The 21,932-nt window shown below is 39.9% G+C and overlaps 1 protein-coding gene across 4 annotated transcripts in view; it reads right to left on the reverse strand.

Moving 5' to 3' along the window:
- The window catches only part of LOC139759781 (uncharacterized), a 93,502-nt gene that overhangs the window by 30,788 nt on the left and 40,782 nt on the right, over window positions 1-21,932 (reverse strand). For all 4 annotated transcript variants that reach the window (XM_071682234.1, XM_071682233.1, XM_071682232.1 and 1 more), the window contains 3 exons: window positions 5,001-5,028; window positions 3,636-3,762; window positions 2,155-2,222 (listed from right to left, as the gene is read on the reverse strand). In XM_071682234.1, the coding sequence (XP_071538335.1) occupies window positions 2,155-2,222; window positions 3,636-3,762; window positions 5,001-5,028 (223 nt within the window). The remainder of the gene's footprint in view (window positions 1-2,154; window positions 2,223-3,635; window positions 3,763-5,000; window positions 5,029-21,932) is intronic.

Raw genomic sequence — 21,932 nt, forward strand, 5'->3', positions numbered from 1 at the left:
AATTTTGTAAGTGATTTTGTAACACTTTTCATCAATTATAACTGGCATCTTGTAAGAATGACAAAGCTTCAAAAATCATAACACAACATGGAGACACTTCTTAAATAGCTCCATTTATACAGACCAGTGTATGGAGAAAATTTAGGTTGTAACATCAGGCAACATGCATGGATGCCACTAGATGCGTTAAGTTAATGACATTATATATACAACCAAACTGCAATAGAGAAATACTGGATCACTGATGATTATACTCTAGCTATGGAAAACAAAAAAAATTCCTGGGAGTAAACACCCACCCACAGTGAATTAGTTTATTACTTTCCTAATCTCAGACTATAAACAGGTTAGGAAAAAAATCCATGACTAAATTCTATATTCCAGAGTTTTGACATTAGGTGCCAGAACCCAAAATGAAGTGGCCAAGAAAATCCTGAAGTATCAGCTGAAGAGATCTTCAATGCTGAACAGGTTTTCAGCACCAAGGCTATTTCTTCCACTTTGTACTATGTGGGTTACTAAATCCCATAGTTCAATAAGTTTGAGAAGAACTTCTGGGAAGATTAACTGGGAGAAAGAGATAACACTGATTCTAACAGTTTGAGACATAGTTTGGCAACAAGGCATTTACCTCAGAAGCAGAGAATTCCACCAGATGAGCTATCTTTATTGAAAGAACCCAACAGAATGCATCTCTCCCTACTGGCATTCCATAGTTATTGATATCACTCTTCATAGTACATCTACCCATACGTATAAAATCTTTGGATTTAGGATGACTGGATAAAGGCTTTTATACAGTGTCTACCTTTGACTGGCTACAAATCAATTCTCATTTTATATCAAGCACTGTTCAACTAGGTCATCTGAACACAACTTTAGCCATTTCAATGGTATACACTGTGTTATTCTGGTATATTTCAGTTTCTTTTGACATACAGTTTTTCTTACATATTTTTCTAAATATGAAGATGATTATCAATTCATTCATGACATAAGAACCTTCTTAAGAGGACTGTCAAGTAAAATAAGTGAAAAATACAATATACTGTATCCTTTAACAAATATAAATAGACCCTTTTTAAACAAACATAATGGGTAACATTCAGGAAGATGTAAGACCTCTCATTATTTAGCCTAATTTCACCAGTAACTTTCTGAATATGTAGTTATCAATTCATGCATTAGGTAAAAACCCATACAAGAGATCTGTGTACAGAAACTAAATGAACAATACAATTCACTTCATTATACTGATTACATTTTGAATGTTTCGATCTAAAGGGTGCCCACAACCCAAGCTGATCCAGAAAAACAAGTGTGAAACACATGGAGGTTCTCTTGAATTCAAATTTTGGAGACCTTTGAATTTAGGATGACTTAACTAGTGAAGTTTCACCAGCATGAAATGGCAAACATGTATGAAAAAATACAAGGTGTGTTTGTAAGAATATTATGTAATGTTGGAAGTAGAAGGAACTAGTACAAGGGATAATAAGAATAATGTGAAAGGCTGTAGTGAAAGGGGCCTCAAGGTTTCAGGTCTTGAACAAGAATTTGGATGTGAGGCATGCAAGGGACAAAGCAACCTGAAACAATGTGGTATATAGCAGATGCTGTTAATGGGCTGGACCAAGAGATAGGAAGCAGTCTAAGGAAACCCTGAAAGGTTTCTGGGGCCTGGTTGTGGATAAGGAACCTTGGATTCATTATATTATACATGACAGCTAGACAGTGGATGTGAGTGAATGAGGACTTTCCTTCATCTGCTCCTGGCGCTACCTCACTAATGCAGGAAGCAGTGAACATGTATAATATTAGAAGAAGAATTATATATACACCTAATTCTGTGAAAGAAAGAATTTACTAAATCACTGATGTGATTAACTTCTAGAGACAAACCTGTTAGCAATGCAAAAAACAAAATTCTCAATTAAACTGACATAGTAATCCCCTATATGTAAAAAACAATTTGAGTCTAAACTTTCAATAAAAAGCAACATAAATTTCCTATGTAAAATATCCTAGAGTACGTCTGAAAATTTAGTCTAAAATCAAATCCATCAAAACAATTACAGAGCTTGCATTCAAATTATACTCAATTGTGTAATTAGCATTACTGATATAAAATTCACATTTAGAAAAAAATCTTACCCTGATCAAACTGATTCCTTAAACCTGGAGATCTCCGTTCATAGCGATCATATCCTGGGCAATCATCCCTGAGAAGACATACAAAATATAAATGAAATACAATCATGTAATATATCAACATGAAATATAGCACAGGATTACACTCCAAAAAATCTGCTACTGGAGAATGTCAACGGTTTAACAATCTCTTCTAAAATCAACAAATAATATGAAACAAACTTTAGTTATATAAAAAGCATACACTTTCATCTTCTTGAGTCACCTAAGTTAAGATGTGTTGGTCAAGTGTGAGAATAAAATTATCTTAACCTGAAACAGTGTTGATTACATTCCTACTTCCACACAAAAAAAACCGTTTCCCAGTTAGCTTTTTGTTTTCAATACTTGATCCCTGTTCCCTGTGTAAGTAAGGTAGCGCCAAGAAAAGACAAAGAAAGGCCACATCCGATCACATGCATTCTCTGGTTGTCATGTGTAATATACTGAAACCACAGCTCCCTATCCACAACCAGGCCCCACAGAGCTTTCCAGAGTTTACCCCAAATGCTTCACATGCCCTGGTTCAGTCCACTGACAGCACATCATCAGTATACCATAACATTCCAATTCACACTATCCTGTACATGCCTTTCCTGCTGTATGTTCAGGCCCCAGTTGCTCAAAATCCTTTTCATTCCATCCTGAATAGCTTTTCCAAAAGTCCTATGAAAACTTCTTTTCCAAGACCTTCAGATGAAACAGCTGGTGAATCAGATAATGGTGGATGAAACATAGATAACCAGAGTGCCTCTCCCTCTCCTTGCCAAAAACTCTCACTACATCCCATCCTACTCCATCACAAACTTAAACTCTCATCACCACCACATTTTCTGGATAGTAGTTGCCAGGAAAATGTATAGAGAATGTCTCTAATGCATGTATTATACTGCAGAAGATGAACAGATGCATGAAGAAAAAAGCTGAACTCAATACATCAAATCATGTGCAAAACTGTGCAAGTATGAAGAACTCTAGTAATGTGGAATTCTTTACTGTGCATTACTATGTATAGGTTTTGAAAATAAATATTGAAGATCTGTGAAATTTGATGAATATGAGCCACTTCATGTGAAAGGGAAATTATCTTAGGTGATATATATATGAAGACTATGGTATATCTTTCACTGGTAACCCATTCTTCTACCTCTATCTTTTCCTAATGTGCTACATCTACTTTCTACCTTGCAAATAGATGCTTAGGATATTCTTTTCCTTTTACATACATTCTTATTCTTTACTATAATAAAGTGGTAACTGCTTGCTCGACAACCTAACCAACATCAAAGTCCTTAGGCTCATATCTTAAGGACTGAAGCTGAATGTTTTGTGCTTGAAGTATGAAGATGGTCATTAGTTATGTGTTTAGGAAAGATTCAGCATGTACTTTTGGGTTCTGAATGCTAGGAAAGATGAAACAGCATATGTGAATAATAGATAAACACCTCCCAAAAGCAGATGGTGGCAGATGCTGTCCCTGAGGTGGTGGTCCTGGTCTGCCAGCATCTCGAATATTGGGATTATCCGGGGCAGGTCCAAATCCCTGAGGTGGTCCACTATTCCCAGAATTTCCTGTGAAATAGAAAAATACTTTGTGGTAACTCTAAAGCTAACAAATCTTTATTTACATTCTTTCATCTAATGAAAGCTAAGCAATTCATTATTCTTTTCTTGTAGAAAGAATATTTGGTTATTCAAAACTTTTAAGGTCTTGAAAAGCAGGTGTTTATTAGCAGAGACAAAAATAGCATTTAAGAATAGAAATAAAACCAGAAGTGGCAAAGAATATAAAATCAATATTCATGTCAACCCTACCATATGCTTTCTCTAGGTCTATAAATGCCATTCATATATCCCTCTCTTTCTCCTAGTATTTCTAACACAAATTTTTCAAATAAAACAGCTGGTCTATACATTCTCCACTACTCATGAAGCCACACTGCTTCTCCTCAGTCAGATACTCTGTGCATATCACCACCCACTTAGTCATCACTCTCCCATATACCTTACCACATGCAATCAACAAACTCTGTAAAGCAAACATTCATTTATGTCCCTCTAGTCATCATATTATGGTGTTAAGCTGGTATTTCACCAGTCCTACGACATTTCACCCCACACCATATGCCAAAAAGCCTGAAAAACAATTGGTAACACTGCCACTCCTTTTTCTTGTGAAACTCCAGATGCCAAAGTCTGAAAAATCAATCGGCAACAATGCCATTACTTTTCTTGTGAAACCCCCCTGCATTCCCATCCACTCCTGTCACTTGTCACACTTCATCTTGTCCATACAAATCACTGCCTCCTTTTTTTTCCATCAAACCATGGCTTTCTTACTCATACCACTTCATCCCAGGGAAACCATACCCACCATCCTATCACCTTATACATTTAATAGTCCTTCAAAATACTCACTCCAACTATTCTTCACTTCTTTTTTGCCTTTTACAGTACCATTTCCCCATCTGCTCCCCTCACTGTCACTCCCTTTTGTTCTCTAATTCCCCTCACATTATTCACCTCCTCCCAGAATATTTTTTTTGTATTCTCCCTAAAGTTCATTAATACTTTCTCACCCCATCACTATCTTTTATATTTGTCCTCTCATCTTCTATACCTTCCTCTACAAATTCTGGAATTGATATTCTAATCTCTAACCTCCAATAAATTAATGAGCAATTTCACTCTTCTGAAAGCTGTTCATAAATCTTAAGGATTTTTACTCTACACAGATTATTCCCATCATACCACTTACCTGTGAAACTGAAAAAAAATAAATACAATTTCATCAAATATTTATCACTTACCCTGACTCTTCTCCCACATGTTCTTTTTCTGTAAAAAAAAAAAAAAATACATATTATTCACTAAAAACATGGTGAAGTATAAAAGCACTTCACTCATTCATAATACTATAAATATGACAGTGGTTCAGTAATAAATGTTTAAACTTCCCGCACTAACATACTGTGAGAGATATATCACTGCCATGTTAATTTTTAAACTTATAAGTTATAAGCTGTTTTTCTTGATAAAACTGTTTTGGGCAGTAATGGATCTGGGCTTTTATGATAACACATAAGGCAAAAAAATCATGACAGTCAACTATCAAAAGTAAGGCAAAATTACATATTTCATTACTCAACTGTAAGTACAGAAATAACTGTTTATACATGATGCATGAAATTAATCAGGTGAACAGTTAATTACACTGTTCTAATACTATATCAGAGAGAAGAATCAAATATAGGTGTGAAGAAGGGAAGGAGGAACAGTGAGAGTGAGGAAGATGAAAAGAGGGATCATGTGCATGAATGAGGTTTTTGTATAGAAGAATGCATAAAGCAATATATGTATCAACTTAATGTCCAAAGTTAATAACTAGGGAACATGTACATGTGCATTACATATTTCATTATTCAACTGTAAGTACAGAAGCAATTGTCTATACATGAAACATGAAATCAATTAAGTGGACAGTTAATTACACTGTTCTACTACCATAACAGAGAGAAGAATCAAGTGTATGTGTGAGAGAAGGTAAAGAGGAATAGCAAGATGGAGGAAGATGAAATGAGGGGTCATGTGGATGAATGAGGTGTTTTTTTGCACAGAAGAATGCAGCAAAGCAATTTATGTATACACTTTATCAATATCTAGTAAATATAAAATGTGAAAGATAATACATAAGTTGATTACAAAGTAGTTACCTCATGCTCAAGTGGTATTAGAACTTACTCCAACCTTCCAAGCTCCCCTTCTCTCTTCACTAAGTCCAGTTTTACTACCTTTGTCTCCACTTCCCCTTTTTTACCAATTCTCATAGACCTGTTTTCTTTTTGTTACAGCTTTCTAACTATCTTTTTGCCTCCTTCTTCGCAGCCATATAATTACCAAGCTTTGCCTTAGATATTTCATTTATGTGTCTTTCTCTCTTACTGCCTTTGTATAGATCCCCATTTCACTTGGTGCATTAAAGAATGTGTGGAATGAGAGGTCATTATCTAAGAGTGTGAAATTGGGTATGTATGAAGGTACAGTAGCCCCAGCAATCTTGTATAGATGCAAGGCATGAGTACAGATGATGTGCAAAGGAGGGTAAGTGTGCTAGAAATGCAATGTCTGAGGACATTATATGGTGTGATGTGGTTTGATTGAGTAATTAATAAAAGGGTAAGAAAGAGATGTAGTTATAAAAAGTGTGGTTCAGAGAATTGAAGAGAGGATGCTGAAATGATGTAGACATATGGATAGAATGAAGGAGGAAGTGGAGGGAACAAACAGAGGGGGGAAGAACACACTGGAGATGAAGGGATGAAGTGAAAAAGATACTGAGATATCAGAGCCTGAACATGCAAGAAGATGAAAGGCGAGCAAGGGAAAAATGAATTGGAACGACGTGGTACACAAGGGTTGACGTCCTGTCAATGGACTGAACCAGGGTGTATGAAGTGGCTGGATGATACCATGGAAAGGTTTGTAGGGCCTGGCTGTAGATAGGGGGCTGTGGTTTGGGTTCACTACATGTGACAGCTAGAGAATGGATGAGAGTGACCATGTTTTTTGTGCTACCTTCCTAATGCTGAAAATGGCAAACAAGTATGGAGGGCATTATGTGTTTTATAAAACTGCACATTCATATGCACTATATATCTGTGTGTCTGCGTGTGTGTGTGTATATATATATATATATATATATATATATATATATATATATAATATATATATATATATATATATATATATATATATATATCTTTTTTCTTTCTTTCATACTATTCGCCATTTCCCGCATTAGCGAGGTAGCGTTGAGAACTGAGGACTGGGCCTTTGAGGGAATATCCTCACCTGGCCCCCTTCTCTGTTCCCTCTTTTGGAAAATTAAAAAAAAAAAGAGAGAGGGGAGGATTTCCAGCCACCCGCTCCCTCCCCTTTTAGTCGCCTTCTACGACATGCAGGGAATACGTGGGAAGTATTCTTTCTCCCCTATCCCCAGGGATATATATATATATATATATTTTTTTTTTTTTTTTATACTTTGTCGCTGTCTCCCGCGTTTGCGAGGTAGCGCAAGGAAACAGACGAAAGAAATGGCCCAACCCCCCCCCCCCATTCACATGTACATACACACGTCCACACACGCAAATATACATACCTACACAGCCTTCCATGGTTTACTCCAGACGCTTCACATGCCTTGCTTCAATCCACTGACAGCACGTCAACCCCTGTATACCACATGACTCCAATTCACTCTATTTCTTGCCCTCCTTTCACCCTCCTGCATGTTCAGGCCCCGATCACACAAAATCCTTTTCACTCCATCTTTCCACCTCCAATTTGGTCTCCCTCTTCTCCTCGTTCCCTCCACCTCCGACACATATATCCTCTTGGTCAATCTCTCCTCACTCATTCTCTCCATGTGCCCAAACCATTTCAAAACACCCTCTTCTGCTCTCTCAACCACGCTCTTTTTATATATATATATATATATATATATATATATATATATATATATATATATATTTTCTTTTATTCTTCATACATATTCGCGTTATCCCGCATCAGCAAGGTAGCGTTAAGAACAGAGGAGTGTGCCTTAGAGGGTATATCCTCACTTGGGCTACCTCTCCATTCCTTCTTTTGGAAAATTATAAATGGGAGGGGAGGATTTCCAGCCCCCCGCTCCCTCCCTTTTAGTCGCCCTCTATGACATGCAGGGAATACTAGGGAAGTATTCTTTCTCCTCTATCCCAAGGAATAATATATATATATATATATCTTTCTTTCTTTTAAACTATTCGCCATTTCCCATGTTAGTGAGGTAGCGTTAAGAACAGAGGACTGGGCCTTTTTTGGAATATCCTCACCTGGCCCCCTCTGTTCCTTCTTTTGGAAAATTAAAAAAAAAAAAACGAGAGGGGAGGATTTCCAGCCCCCCGCTCCCTCCCCTTTCAGTCGCCTTCTACGACACGCAGGGAATACGTGGGAAGTATTCTTAATCCCCTATCCCCAGGGATAATATATATATATATATATATATATATATCTTTCTTTCTTCTTTCATACTATTGGCCATTTCCCGCATTAGCGAGGTAGCGTTAAGACCAGAGGACTGGGCCTTTGAGGGAATATCCTCACCTAGCCCCCTTCTCTGTTCCTTCTTTTGGAAAATTGAAAAAAACGAGAGGATATATATATATATATATATATATATATATATATATATATATATATATATATATATATATATATATATATATATCCCTGGGGATAGGAGAGAAAGAATACTTCCCACGTATTCCCTGCATGTTGTAGAAGGCAACTAAAAGGGAAGGGAGCCGGGGGCTGGAAATCCTCCCCTCTCGTTTTTTTTTTTTTGATTTTCCAAAAGAAGGAAAAGAGAAGGGGGCCAGGTGAGGATATTCCCTCAAAGGCCCAGTCCTCTGTTCTTAACGCTACCTCGCTATCGCGGGAAATGGCGAATAGTATGAAAGAAAATATATTTATTATACTTTGTTGCTGTCTCCCGCATTAGTGAGGTAGCGCAAGAAAACAGACAAAAGAATGGCCCAACACATATATATACATACACGTCCACACACGCAAATATACATACCTATACATCTCAACGTATACATATATACACAAACACAAAGACATATACATATATACACATGTACAAAATTCATACTGTCTGCCCTTATGCATTCCTGTCGCCACCCCGCCACACATGAAATGACAACCCCCTCCCCCGCATGTGTGCAAGGTAACACTAGGAAAAGACAACAAAGGCCACATTCATTCACACTCAGTCTCTCGCTGTCGCACCGAAACCACAGCTCCCTTTCCACATCCAGGCCCCACAAAACTTTCCATGGTTTACCCCAAACGCTTCACATGCCCTGGTTCAAACCATTGACAGCATGTTGACCCCGGTATACCACATCATTCCAATTCACTCTATTCCTTGCACGCCTTTCACCCTCCTGCATGTTCATGCCCTGATAACTCAAAATCCTTTTCACTCCATCTTTCCACCTCCAATTTGGTTTCCCACTTCTCCTCGTTCCCTCCATCTCTGACACATATATCCTCTTTGTCAATCTTTCCTCACTCATTCTCTCCATGTGACCAAACCATTTCAAAACACCCTCTTCTGCTCTCTCAACCACACTCTTTAATACCACACATCTCTCTTATCCTTTCATTACTTACTCGATTAAACTACCTCACACCACATATTGTCCTCAAACATCTCATTTCCAACACAGCCACCCTCCTCTGCACAACTCTATCTATAGCCCATGCCTCACAACCATATAATATATACATATATATATATATTTAATTATTCTTTGCTGCTGTCTCCTGTGTTAGCGAGGTAGCGCAAGGAAACAGACAAAAGAATGGCCCAACCCACCTACATACACATGTATATACATACACGCCTACACACGCACATATACATACCCTATACATTTCATGTGTATATATATATATATATATATTTTTTTTTTTTTATACTTTGTCGCTGTCTCCCGCATTTGCGAGGTAGCGCAAGGAAACAGACGAAAGAAATGGCCCAACCCACCCCCATACACATGTATATACATACGTCCACACACGCAAATATACATACCTACACAGCTTTCCATGGTTTACCCCAGACGCTTCACATGCCTTGATTCAATCCACTGACAGCACGTCAACCCCGGTATACCACATCGCTCCAATTCACTCTATTCCTTGCCCTCCTTTCACCCTCCTGCATGTTCAGGCCCCGATCACACAAAATCTTTTTCACTCCATCTTTCCACCTCCAATTTGGTCTCCCACTTCTCCTCGTTCCCTCCACCTCCGACACATATATCCTCTTGGTCAATCTTTCCTCACTCATTCTCTCCATGTGCCCAAACCATTTCAAAACCCCCTCTTCTGCTCTCTCAACCACGCTCTTTTTATTTCCACACATCTCTCTTACCCTTACGTTACTTACTCGATCAAACCACCTCACACCACACATTGTCCTCAAACATCTCATTTCCAGCACATCCATCCTCCTGCGCACAACTCTATCCATAGCCCACGCCTCGCAACCATACAACATTGTTGGAACCACTATTCCTTCAAACATACCCATTTTTGCTTTCCGAGATAATGTTCTCGACTTCCACACATTCTTCTAGGCTCCCAGGATTTTCGCCCCCTCCCCCACCCTATGATCCACTTCCGCTTCCATGGTTCCATCCACTGCCAGATCCACTCCCAGATATCTAAAACACTTTACTTCCTCCAGTTTTTCTCCATTCAAACTTACCTCCCAACTGACTTGACCCTCAACCCTACTGTACCTAATAACCTTGCTCTTATTCACATTTACTCTTAACTTTCTTCTTTCACACACTTTACCAAACTCAGTCACCAGCTTCTGTAGTTTCTCACATGAATCAGCCACCAGCGCTGTATCATCAGCGAACAACAAATGACTCACTTCCCAAGCTCTCTCATCCCCAACAGACTTCATACTTGCCCCTCTTTCCAAAACTCTTGCATTCACCTCCCTAACAACCCCACCCATAAACAAATTAAACAACCATGGAGACATCACACACCCCTGCCGCAAACCTACATTCACTGAGAACCAATCACTTTCCTCTCTTCCTACACGTACACATGCCTTACATCCTCGATAAAAACTTTTCACTGCTTCTAACAACTTGCCTCCCACACCATATATTCTTAATACCTTCCACAGAGCATCTCTATCAACTCTATCATATGCCTTCTCCAGATCCATAAATGCTACATACAAATCCATTTGCTTTTCTAAGTATTTCTCACATACATTCTTCAAAGCAAACACCTGATCCACACATCCTCTACCACTTATGAAACCACACTGCTCTTCCCCAATCTGATGCTCTGTACATGCCTTCACCCTCTCAATCAATACCCTCCCATATAATTTGCCAGGAATACTCAACAAACTTATACCTCTATAATTTGAGCACTCACTCTTATCCCCTTTACCTTTGTACAATGGCACTATGCACGCATTCCGCCAATCCTCAGGCACCTCACCATGAGTCATACATACATTAAATAACCTTACCAACCAGTCAACAATACAGTCACCCCCTTTTTTAATAAATTCCACTGCAATACCATCCAAACCTGCTGCCTTGCCGGCTTTCATCTTCCGCAAAGCTTTTACTACCTCTTCTCTGTTTACCAAATCATTTTCCCTAACCCTCGCACTTTGCACACCACCTCGACCAAAACACCCTATATCTGCCACTCTATCATCAAACACATTCAAAAAACCTTCAAAATACTCACTCCATCTCCTTCTCACATCACCACTACTTGTTATCACCTCCCCATTTGCGCCCTTCACTGAAGTTCCCATTTGCTCCCTTGTCTTACGCACTTTATTTACCTCCTTCCAGAACATCTTTTTATTCTCCCTAAAATTTAATGATACTCTCTCACCCCAACTCTCATTTGCCCTTTTTTTCACCTCTTGCACCTTTCTCTTGACCTCCTGTCTCTTTCTTTTATACGTCTCCCACTCAATTGCATTTTTTCCCTGCAAAAATCGTCCAAATGCCTCTCTCTTCTCTTTCACTAATACTCTTACTTCTTCATCCCACCACTCACTACCCTTTCTAATCAACCCACCTCCCACTCTTCTCATACCACAAGCATCTTTTGCGCAATCCATCACTGATTCCCTAAATACATCCCATTCCTCCCCTACTCCCCTTACTTCCATTGTTCTCACCTTTTTCCATTCTGTACTCAGTCTCTCCTGGTACTTCCTCACACAAGTCTCCTTCCCAAGCTCACTTACTCTCACCACCCTCTTCACCCCAACATTCACTCTTCTTTTCTGAAAACCCATACAAATCTTCACCTTAGCCTCCACAAGATAATGATCAGACATCCCTCCAGTTGTACCTCTCAGCACATTAACATCCAAAAGTCTCTCTTTCGCGCGCCTGTCAATTAACACGTAATCCAATAACGCTCTCTGGCCATCCCTCCTACTTACATAAGTATACTTATGTATATCTCGCTTTTTAAACCAGGTATTCCCAATCATCAGTCCTTTTTCAGCACATAAATCTACAAGCTCTTCACCATTTCCATTTACAACACTGAACACCCCATGTATACCAATTATTCCCTCAACTGCCACATTACTCACCTTTGCATTCAAATCACCCAACACTATAACCCGGTCTCGTGCATCAAAACCACTAACACACTCATTCAGCTGCTCCCAAAACACTTGCCTCTCATGATCTTTCTTCTCATGCCCAGGTGCATATGCACCAATAATCACCCATTTCTCTCCATCAACTTTCAGTTTTACCCATATTAATCGAGAATTTACTTTCTTACATTCTATCACATACTTCCACATATACATGTACATAATTCATACTTGCTGCCTTTACTCATTCCCGTCACTGCCCTGCCACACATGAAAACAACACCCTCCTCCCCCTGCACGCATGTGAGGTAGCGCTAGGAAAAGACAACAAAGGCCACATTCATTCACACTCAGTCTCTAGCTGTCATGTATAATGCACCAAAACCACAGCTCAAATATATGTGTGTGTATATGTGCGTGGATTTGTGGGAGTATGTGATAGAATGTAAGAAAGTAAATTCTCGATTAATATGGGTAAAACTGAAAGTTGATGGAGAGAAATGGGTGATTATTGGTGCATATGCACCTGGGCATGAGAAGAAAGATCATGAGAGGCAAGTGTTTTGGGAGCAGCTGAATGAGTGTGTTAGTGGTTTTGATGCACGAGACCGGGTTATAGTGATGGGTGATTTGAATGCAAAGGTGAGTAATGTGGCAGTTGAGGGAATAATTGGTATACATGGGGGTGTTCAGTGTTGTAAATGGAAATGGTGAAGAGCTTGTAGATTTATGTGCTGAAAAAGGACTGGTGATTGGGAATACCTGGTTTAAAAAGCGAGATATACATAAGTATACGTATGTAAGTAGGAGAGATGGCCAGAGAGCGTTATTGGATTACGTGTTAATTGACAGGCGCGCGAAAGAGAGACTTTTGGATGTTAATGTGCTGAGAGGTGCAACCGGAGGGATGTCTGATCATTATCTTGTGGAGGCTAAGGTGAAGATTTGTATGGGTTTTCAGAAAAGAAGAGTGAATGTTGAGGTGAAGAGGGTGGCGAGAGTAAGTGATCTTGGGAAGGAGACTTGTGTGAGGAAGTACCAGGAGACACTGAGTACAGAATGGAAAAAGGTGAGAAAAATGGAAGTAAGGGGAGTGGGGGAGGAATGGGATGTATTTAGGGAATCAGTGATGGATTGCGCAAAAGATGCTTGTGGCATGAGAAGAGTGGGAGGTGGGTTGATTAGAAAGGGTAGTGAGTGGTGGGATAAAGAAGTAAGATTATTAGTGAAGGAGAAGAGAGAGGCATTTGGACGATTTTTGAAGGGAAACAATGCAATTGAGTGGGAGATGTATAAAAGAAAGAGACAGGAGGTCAAGAGAAAGGTGCAAGAGGTGAAAAAGAGGGCAAATGAGAGTTGAGGTGAGAGAGTATCATTAAATTTTAGGGAGAATAAAAAGATGTTCTGGAAGGAGGTAAATAAAGTGCATAAGACAAGGGAGCAAATGGGAACTTCAGTGAAGTGCGCAAATGGGGAGGTGATAACAAGTAGTGGTAATGTGAGGAGATGGAGTGAGTATTTTGAAGGTTTGTTGAATGTGTTTGATGATAGAGTGGCAGATATAGGGTGTTTTGGTCGAGGTGGTGTGCAAAGTGAGAAGCTTAGGGAAAATAATTTGGTAAACAGAGAAGAGGTAGTAAAAGCTTTGCGGAAGATGAAAGCCGGCAAGGCAGCAGGTTTGGATGGTATTGCAGTGGAATTTATTAAAAAAGGGGGTGACTGTATTATTGAATGGTTGGTAAGGTTATTTAATGTATGTATGACTCATGGTGAGGTGCCTGAGGATTGGCGGAATGCGTGCATAGTGCCATTGTACGAAGGCAAAGGGGATAAGAGTGAGTGCTCAAATTACAGAGGTATAAGTTTGTTGAGTATTCCTGGTAAATTATATGGGAAGGTATTGATTGAGAGGGTGAAGGCACGTACAGAGCATCAGATTGGGGAAGAGCAGTGTGGTTTCATAAGTGGTAGAGGATGTGTGGATCAGGTGTTTGCTTTGAAGAATGTATGTGAGAAATACTTAGAAAAGCAAATGGATTTGTATGTAGCATTTATGGATCTGGAGAAGGCATATGATAGAGTTGACAGAGATGCTCTGTGGAAGGTATTAAGAATATATGGTGTGGGAGGCAAGTTAGAAGCAGTGAAAAGTTTTTATCGAGGATGTAAGGCATGTGTACGTGTAGGAAGAGAGGAAAGTGATTGGTTCTCAGTGAATGTAGGTTTGCGGCAGGGGTGTGTGATGTCTCCATGGTTGTTTAATTTGTTTATGGATGGGGTTGTTAGGGAGGTGAATGCAAGAGTTTTGGAAAGAGGGGCAAGTATGAAGTCTGTTGTGGATGAGAGAGCTTGGGAAGTGAGTCATTTGTTGTTCGCTGATGATACAGCGCTGGTGGCTGATTCATGTGAGAAACTGCAGAAGCTGGTGACTGAGTTTGGTAAAGTGTGTGAAAGAAGAAAGTTAAGAGTAAATGTGAATAAGAGCATGGTTATTAGGTACAGTAGGGTTGAGGGTCAAGACAATTTGGAGGTAAGATTGAATGGAGAAAATCTGGAGGAAGTGAAGTGTTTTAGATATCTGGGAGTGGATTTGGCAGCGGATGGAACCATGGAAGTGGAAGTGAATCATAGGGTGGGGGAGGGGGCGAAAATTCTGGGAGCCTTGAAGAATATGTGGAAGTCGAGAACATTATCTCGGAGAGCAAAAGTGGGTATGTTTGAAGGAAAAGTAGTTCCAACAATGTTTTAAGGTTGCGAGGCGTGGGCTATGGATAGAGTTGTGCGGTGGTTCGATCGAGTAAGTAATGATAGGGTAAGAGAGATGTGTGGTAATAAAAAGAGTGTGGTTGAGAGAGCAGAAGAGGGTGTTTTGAAGTGGTTTGGTCACATGGAGAGAATGAGCGAGGAAAGATTGACCAAGAGGATATATGTGTCAGAGGTGGAGGGAACGAGGAAAAGTGGGAGATCAAATTGGAGGTGGAAAGATGGAGCGAAAAAGATTTTGAGTGATCGGGGCCTGAACATGCAGGAGGGTGAAAGGCGTGCAAGGAATAGAGTGAATTAGAACGATGTGGTATACTGGGGTCGACGTGCTGTCAATGGATTGAACCAGGGCATGTGAAGCGTCTGGGGTAAACCATGGAAAGTTGTGTGGGGCCTGGATGTGGAAAGGGAGCTGTGATTTCGGAGCATTATTACATGACAGCTAGAGACTGAGTGTGAATGAATGGGGCCTTTGTTGTCTTTTCCTAGCACTACCTCGCACACATGAGGGGGGAGGGGGGTTGTTACTCCATGTGTGGCGAGGTGGCGATGGAAATGAATAAAGGCAGACAGTATGAATTAAGTACATGTGTATATATGTATATGTCTGTGTGTGTATATATATGTATACATTGAGATGTATAGGTATGTATATTTGCGTGTGTGGACGTGCATGTATATACATGTGTACGTGGGTGGGTTGGGCCATTCTTTTGTCTGTTTCCTTGCGCTATCTTGCTAAAGCGGGAGACAGCGACAAAGCAAAATAAATTTATTAATATAATATATATATACTTATGTTGCTTAAGTTTAACATAAAAATCTTTACCAGTCAGCCCAACATAAAACATATTACAATTTTCACAAGGTACTCTGTAAACACACCCCACAGAATTTTCTGGTAAGTTTTTGTTTAAGACGTTCTTTAGAGGATAGCTTTGCTGAAGGTTGTATTTAAATTAAAGGATTTTAGCAACCTGGGAAGTAATGTAAAATTATCACTATATTTATTTATTTATTTATTTTATTATTACTATATTATTACTATTACTATAAAATTATCACTAAAAGGTGAAAAGTCACCTTTGGCAAGGCTGTATCACTGGGAGTACAGTCTTATCAAAGAATTCTCACCCCAAAGAGTCTACATTTTCCTGCTACTTGAAGTAGCACATCCTTGGATAGCAGCAGCCTTCAGAAAGAGATCCTGAGTCACACCAGGACTGTTCCTTAGAAACTGTACCAGGGATAACTTTTATATACATATAGAAAAAATAAGGGAAGGGAGCGGGGGGCTGGAAATCCTCTCCTTTCGTTTTTAATTTTCCAAAAGAAGGAACAGAGAAGGGGGCCAAGTGAGGATATTCCCTCAAAGGCACAGTCCTCTGTTCTTAACGCTACCTCGCTAATGTGGGAAATGGCGAATAGTATGAAAAAAAAAAATAAACATATAGAAGTATTGTTGGGCTCTGTCTGTGTGAGATTGTATCATTATGAGTGCAGTCTTGGCAAAGAGATTCTTAATCCAAAAAGTAGTCCACCTTTCCTTGCTTCCAGAGGTTGTTCAGCCTTGAAATGCAGGAGCCCCAAGAAAAGGGTCCTGGGTAGCACTAAGGCTCTATCTTAGAAAAAGGTCCTTAGTAATCATGAATAAAAAGGATAAACAAAGAGGGTGAAAGTGTTAGAAATGAAATGTTTGAGGAAAATGTGTGGTGTGAGGAGGATTGATTAAGAAATGATACGGTTATAGAGACATGGTAATGTGAAGAGTATGGTTGAAAGAGCTGATGAGGGTTTGCTAAAAGGGTTTGGACTTACATGGAGAGGATAAGTGAGGAAAGGTTGACAAAGTAAGTTATGTGTAAGAAGTAAACTTGTGACTTAACAAGCAAGCACAGGCTGGCAAAAACATATCACATATGGTAAATTAAGAAACTGCAAGGATAACATGATGTCAATGGGTTAAACCAGGGCATATGAAACAGTCTGGATACACCACAGATTAGTCCATAAAATTCAGCTGGATATAGTTGGTTCTGGATTTGGTATATCATACATACAACTATAAAGTGCATGTATGCAAAAAAGGCCACTGTTTGTTCCTAATGCTACCTCACTAAGACAAGGGAGGCAACTTAGTAGAAAGAACTTGAAGTTCTAGTATAAAATCAACAAAAACAAAAATTTTCTATTTACTGTATCACACTACTCCATGTTTCTTTTTGCATATTTATCTATCTACCTACATTTCTGATGCATGCTCCCTCCTTGAACTCCCACAAGGGGATGACCATGGCAAAAGATTCTCCATAACAAGTGAACTCTAATGATACTTCTTAGCCCTTATTGCCTCAACCTTAACAGGCCACTGGCAGAGGGCAACCTTAGCACACTATATGCAGAGGCTCCAACCTAATGTTCCTAACAACTACTTCTGCCTAATGCTCCAACCTAATGTCATACTGACTACTATTACATAATGCTCTAACCATTTTGCCAAAAGGCAGGGCCAATGCATAGTGCTCATCGCAGGAAAATCCAGAGTTACAAAGAATGAGCTGTGTGAGTTAAGTGTTGTCAAGTGTTATGTGTGACAAGAAGAGATCATATGTTTACAGACAGAATGCCAGTAGTCCACATGTGGGTGAGGAAGAAAGAAAGACAGCTACCTGGGTAAGACGAATGCAACTTGACAACCACTGAAGTGCTGGCTCACTACGCAGCCGTCACTAATCCTTCTGATACCAAGGTGGGTAGTATTGGTAATATACCTTCCTAGTTGTTGGCTGTCTATCAAATACTACTTATTTCCCTTATTCCCTGTTATTGTCTTTATTTCTTTTTTCTTAAAAGTTATCAGAATGATCAGGAAAATACCTCAATACATGCATTTCTCATTATATTGTTGGTTCCAATAAATCCCTTGCCTTACATACAATGCTCTTTTTACACCACAATATGCCACAACAATAAGGTAAATCATAAAAATACTACTTTAAGGGGTTCCTAAAGTATCTACTCCCTCCACTTGCTTGAACTATATGTTTGATAAAGTCCTGGTGTCCACCTGCAAGAGGTTATATCAAGAGTGAAAAGTCACCTTTGGCAAGGCTGTAACCTTGAGAGTATACATATATGTATTCCACTGCAATACCATCCAAACCTGCTGCCTTGCCGGCTTTCATCTTCTGCAAAGCTTTTACTACCTCTTCTCTGTTTACCAAATCATTTTCCCTAACCCTCTCACTTTGTACACCATCTCGACCAAAACACCCTATATCTGCCACTCTATCATCAAACACATTCAACAAACCTTCAAAATACTCACTCCATCTCCTTCTCACATCACCACTACTTGTTATCACCTCCCCATTTGTGCCCTTCACTGAAGTTCCCATTTGCTCCCTTGTCTTACACACTTTATTTACCTCCTTCCAGAACATCTTTTTATTCTCCCTAAAATTTAATGATACTCTCTCACCCCAACTCTCATTTGCCCTCTTTTTCACCTCTTGCACCTTTCTCTTGACCTGTCTCTTTCTTTTATACATCTCCCACTCAATTGCATTAAAAAAGGGGGTGACTGTATTGTTGACTGGTTGGTAAGGTTATTTAATGTATGTATGATTCATGGTGAGGTGCCTGAGGATTGGCGGAATGAGTGCATAGTGCCATTGTACGAAGGCAAAGGGGATAAGAGTGAGTGCTCAAATTACAGAGGTATAAGTTTGTTGAGTATTCCTGGTAAATTATATGGGAGGGTATTGATTGAGAGGGTGAAGGCATGTACAGAGCATCAGATTGGGGAAGAGCAGTGTGGCTTCAGAAGTGGTAGAGGATGTGTGGATCAGGTGTTTGCTTTGAAGAATGTATGTGAGAAATACTTAGAAAAGCAAATGGATTTGTATGTAGCATTTATGGATCTGGAGAAGGCATATGATAGAGTTGATAGAGATACTCTGTGGAAGGTATTAAGAATATATGGTGTGGGAGGCAAGTTGTTAGAAGCAGTGAAAAGTTTTTATCGAGGATGTAAGGCATGTGTACGTGTAGGAAGAGAGGAAAGCGATTGGTTCTCAGTGAATGTAAGTTTGCGGCAGGGGTGTGTGATGTCTCCATGGTTGTTTAATTTGTTTATGGATGGGGTTGTTAGGGAGGTGAATGCAAGAGTTTTGGAAAGAGGGGCAAGTATGAAGTCTGTTGTGGATGAGAGAGCTTGGGAAGTGAGTCAGTTGTTGTTCGCTGATGATACAGCGCTGGTGGCGGATTCATGTGAGAAACTGCAGAAGCTGGTGACTGAGTTTGGTAAAGTGTGTGAAAGAAGAAAGTTAAGAGTAAATGTGAATAAGAGCAAGGTTATTAGGTACAGTAGGGTTGAGGGTCAAGTCAATTGGGAAGTAAGTTTGAATGGAGAAAAACTGGAGGAAGTAAAGTGTTTTAGATATCTGGGAGTGGATCTGGCAGCGGATGGAACCATGGAAGCGGAAGTGAATCATAGGGTGGGGGAGGGGGCGAAATTCCTGGGAGCCTTGAAGAATGTTTGGAAGTCGAGAACATTATCTCGGAAAGCAAAAATGGGTATGTTTAAAGGAATAGTGGCTCCAACAATGTTGTATGGTTGCGAGGCGTGGGCTATGGATAAAATTGTGCACAGGAGGGTGGAAGTGCTGGAAATGAGATGTTTGAGGACAATGTGTGGTGTGAGGTGGTTTGATCGAGTAAGTAATGTAAGGGTAAGAGAGATGTGTGGAAATAAAAAGAGCGTGGTTGAGAGAGCAGAAGAGGGTGTTTTGAAATGGTTTGGGCACATGGAGAGAATGAGTGAGGAAAGATTGACCAAGAGGATATATGTGTTGGAGGTGGAGGGAACGAGGAGAAGTGGGAGACCAAATTGGAGGTGGAAAGATGGAGTGAAAAAGATTTTGAGTGATTGGGGCCTGAACACGCAGGAGGGTGAAAGGCGGGCAAGGTATAGAGTGAATTGAATCGATGTGGTATACCGGGGTTGACGTGCTGTCAGTGGATTGAATCAGGGCATGTGAAGCGTCTGGGGTAAACCATGGAAAGTTGTGTGGGGCCTGCAGGTGGAAAGGGAGCTGTGGTTTCGGGCATTATTGCAAGACAGCTAGAGACTGAGTATGAACGAATGGGGCCTTTGTTGTCTTTTCCTGGCGCTACCTCGCACACATGAGGGGGGAGGGGGATGGTATTCCATGTGTGGCGAGGTGGCGATGGGAATGAATAAAGGCAGACAATGTGAATTGTGTGCATGGGTATATATGTATGTGTCTGTGTGTGTATATACATGTGTACATTGAGATGTATAGGTATGTATATTTGCGTGTGTGGACGTGTATGTATATACATGTGTATGGGGGTGGGTTGGGCCATTTCTTTTGTCTGTTTCCTTGCGCTACCTCGCAAACGCGGGAGACATATATATATATATATATATATATATATATATATATATATATATATATATATATATATATATATATACACACACACACACACACAGACATATACATATATACACATGTACATAATTCATACTGCCTGCCCTTATTCATTCCCGTCGCCACCCTGCCACACATGAAATAACAACCCCCTCCCCCTCATGTGCACGAGGTAGCGCTAGGAAAAGACAACAAAGGCCACATTCGTTCACACTCAGTCTCTAGCTGTCATATATAATGCACCAAAACCACAGCTCCCTTTCCACATCCAAGGCTCAACAAAACTTTCCATGGTTTACCCTAGACGCTTCACATGCCCTGGTTTAATCCATTGACAGCACATCGACCCCAGTATACCACATCGTTCCAATTCACTCTATTCCTTGCACGCCTTTCACCCTCCTGCATGTTCAGGCTCCGATCACTCAAAATCTTTTTCACTCTATCTTTCACCTCCAATTTGGTCTCGCACTTCTCCTCGTTCCCTCCATCCCTGACACATATATCCTCTTTATCAATCTTTCCTTACTCATTCTCTCCATGTGACCAAACCATTTCAAAAAACCCTCTTCTGCTCTCTCAACCACACTCTTTTTATTACCACACATCTTTCTTACCCTTTCAGTACTTACTCAATCAAACCACCTCACACCAAATACTGTCCTCAAACATCTCATTTCCAACACATCCACCCTCCTCCGTACAACACTATCTATAGCCAATGCCTTGCAACCATATAACTGGAATTCCTTAGGTACTCAGTGCTGCACAGAAGAAAATGGCTGCAGTAACTGTGAACCTTGAAAGGAGGCCTTTGGTGGCCTTTAACCAAATTAAAACTGCAACTATACTTTTATGGGTTGCTTGTTCCCACTCGTTTAAATCCAAAGGTGCACTTTTTCAGTATGCAGAGATGCCTTAAGTCAAAAGAAACTTTGATTAGCATGGAAAAAAATCTGCTGTTTCAGCTAACCCTATAACAATGTAGAGCAGATACAGCCTTGTACCCCTCAGGAATGTGCACTTGCTACTTTACACAGCAGTCATGCAGCCATGTATGCTCGCCCAGTAAATTATTGTGTCTGGGGTAATGTATCTGATTCAGCAGATAGGAAACTTTCATTAGTATATATCAAGAATGTGATTCTAATCATAACAGGAATGCGATCTTGATTACAATATAGAAAAAAGTAGATGGCACACGTCATTGTACATTGAATAACAATACTCGATATGAAATCAAAAATAGTGTATATATCTGAAAGTTATGCAAATGGAATATAATGAATCAGTGA

The sequence above is a fragment of the Panulirus ornatus genome, chromosome 34 (assembly GCF_036320965.1).
Source record: "Panulirus ornatus isolate Po-2019 chromosome 34, ASM3632096v1, whole genome shotgun sequence".
Classification (NCBI taxonomy): Eukaryota; Metazoa; Arthropoda; class Malacostraca; order Decapoda; family Palinuridae; genus Panulirus; species Panulirus ornatus.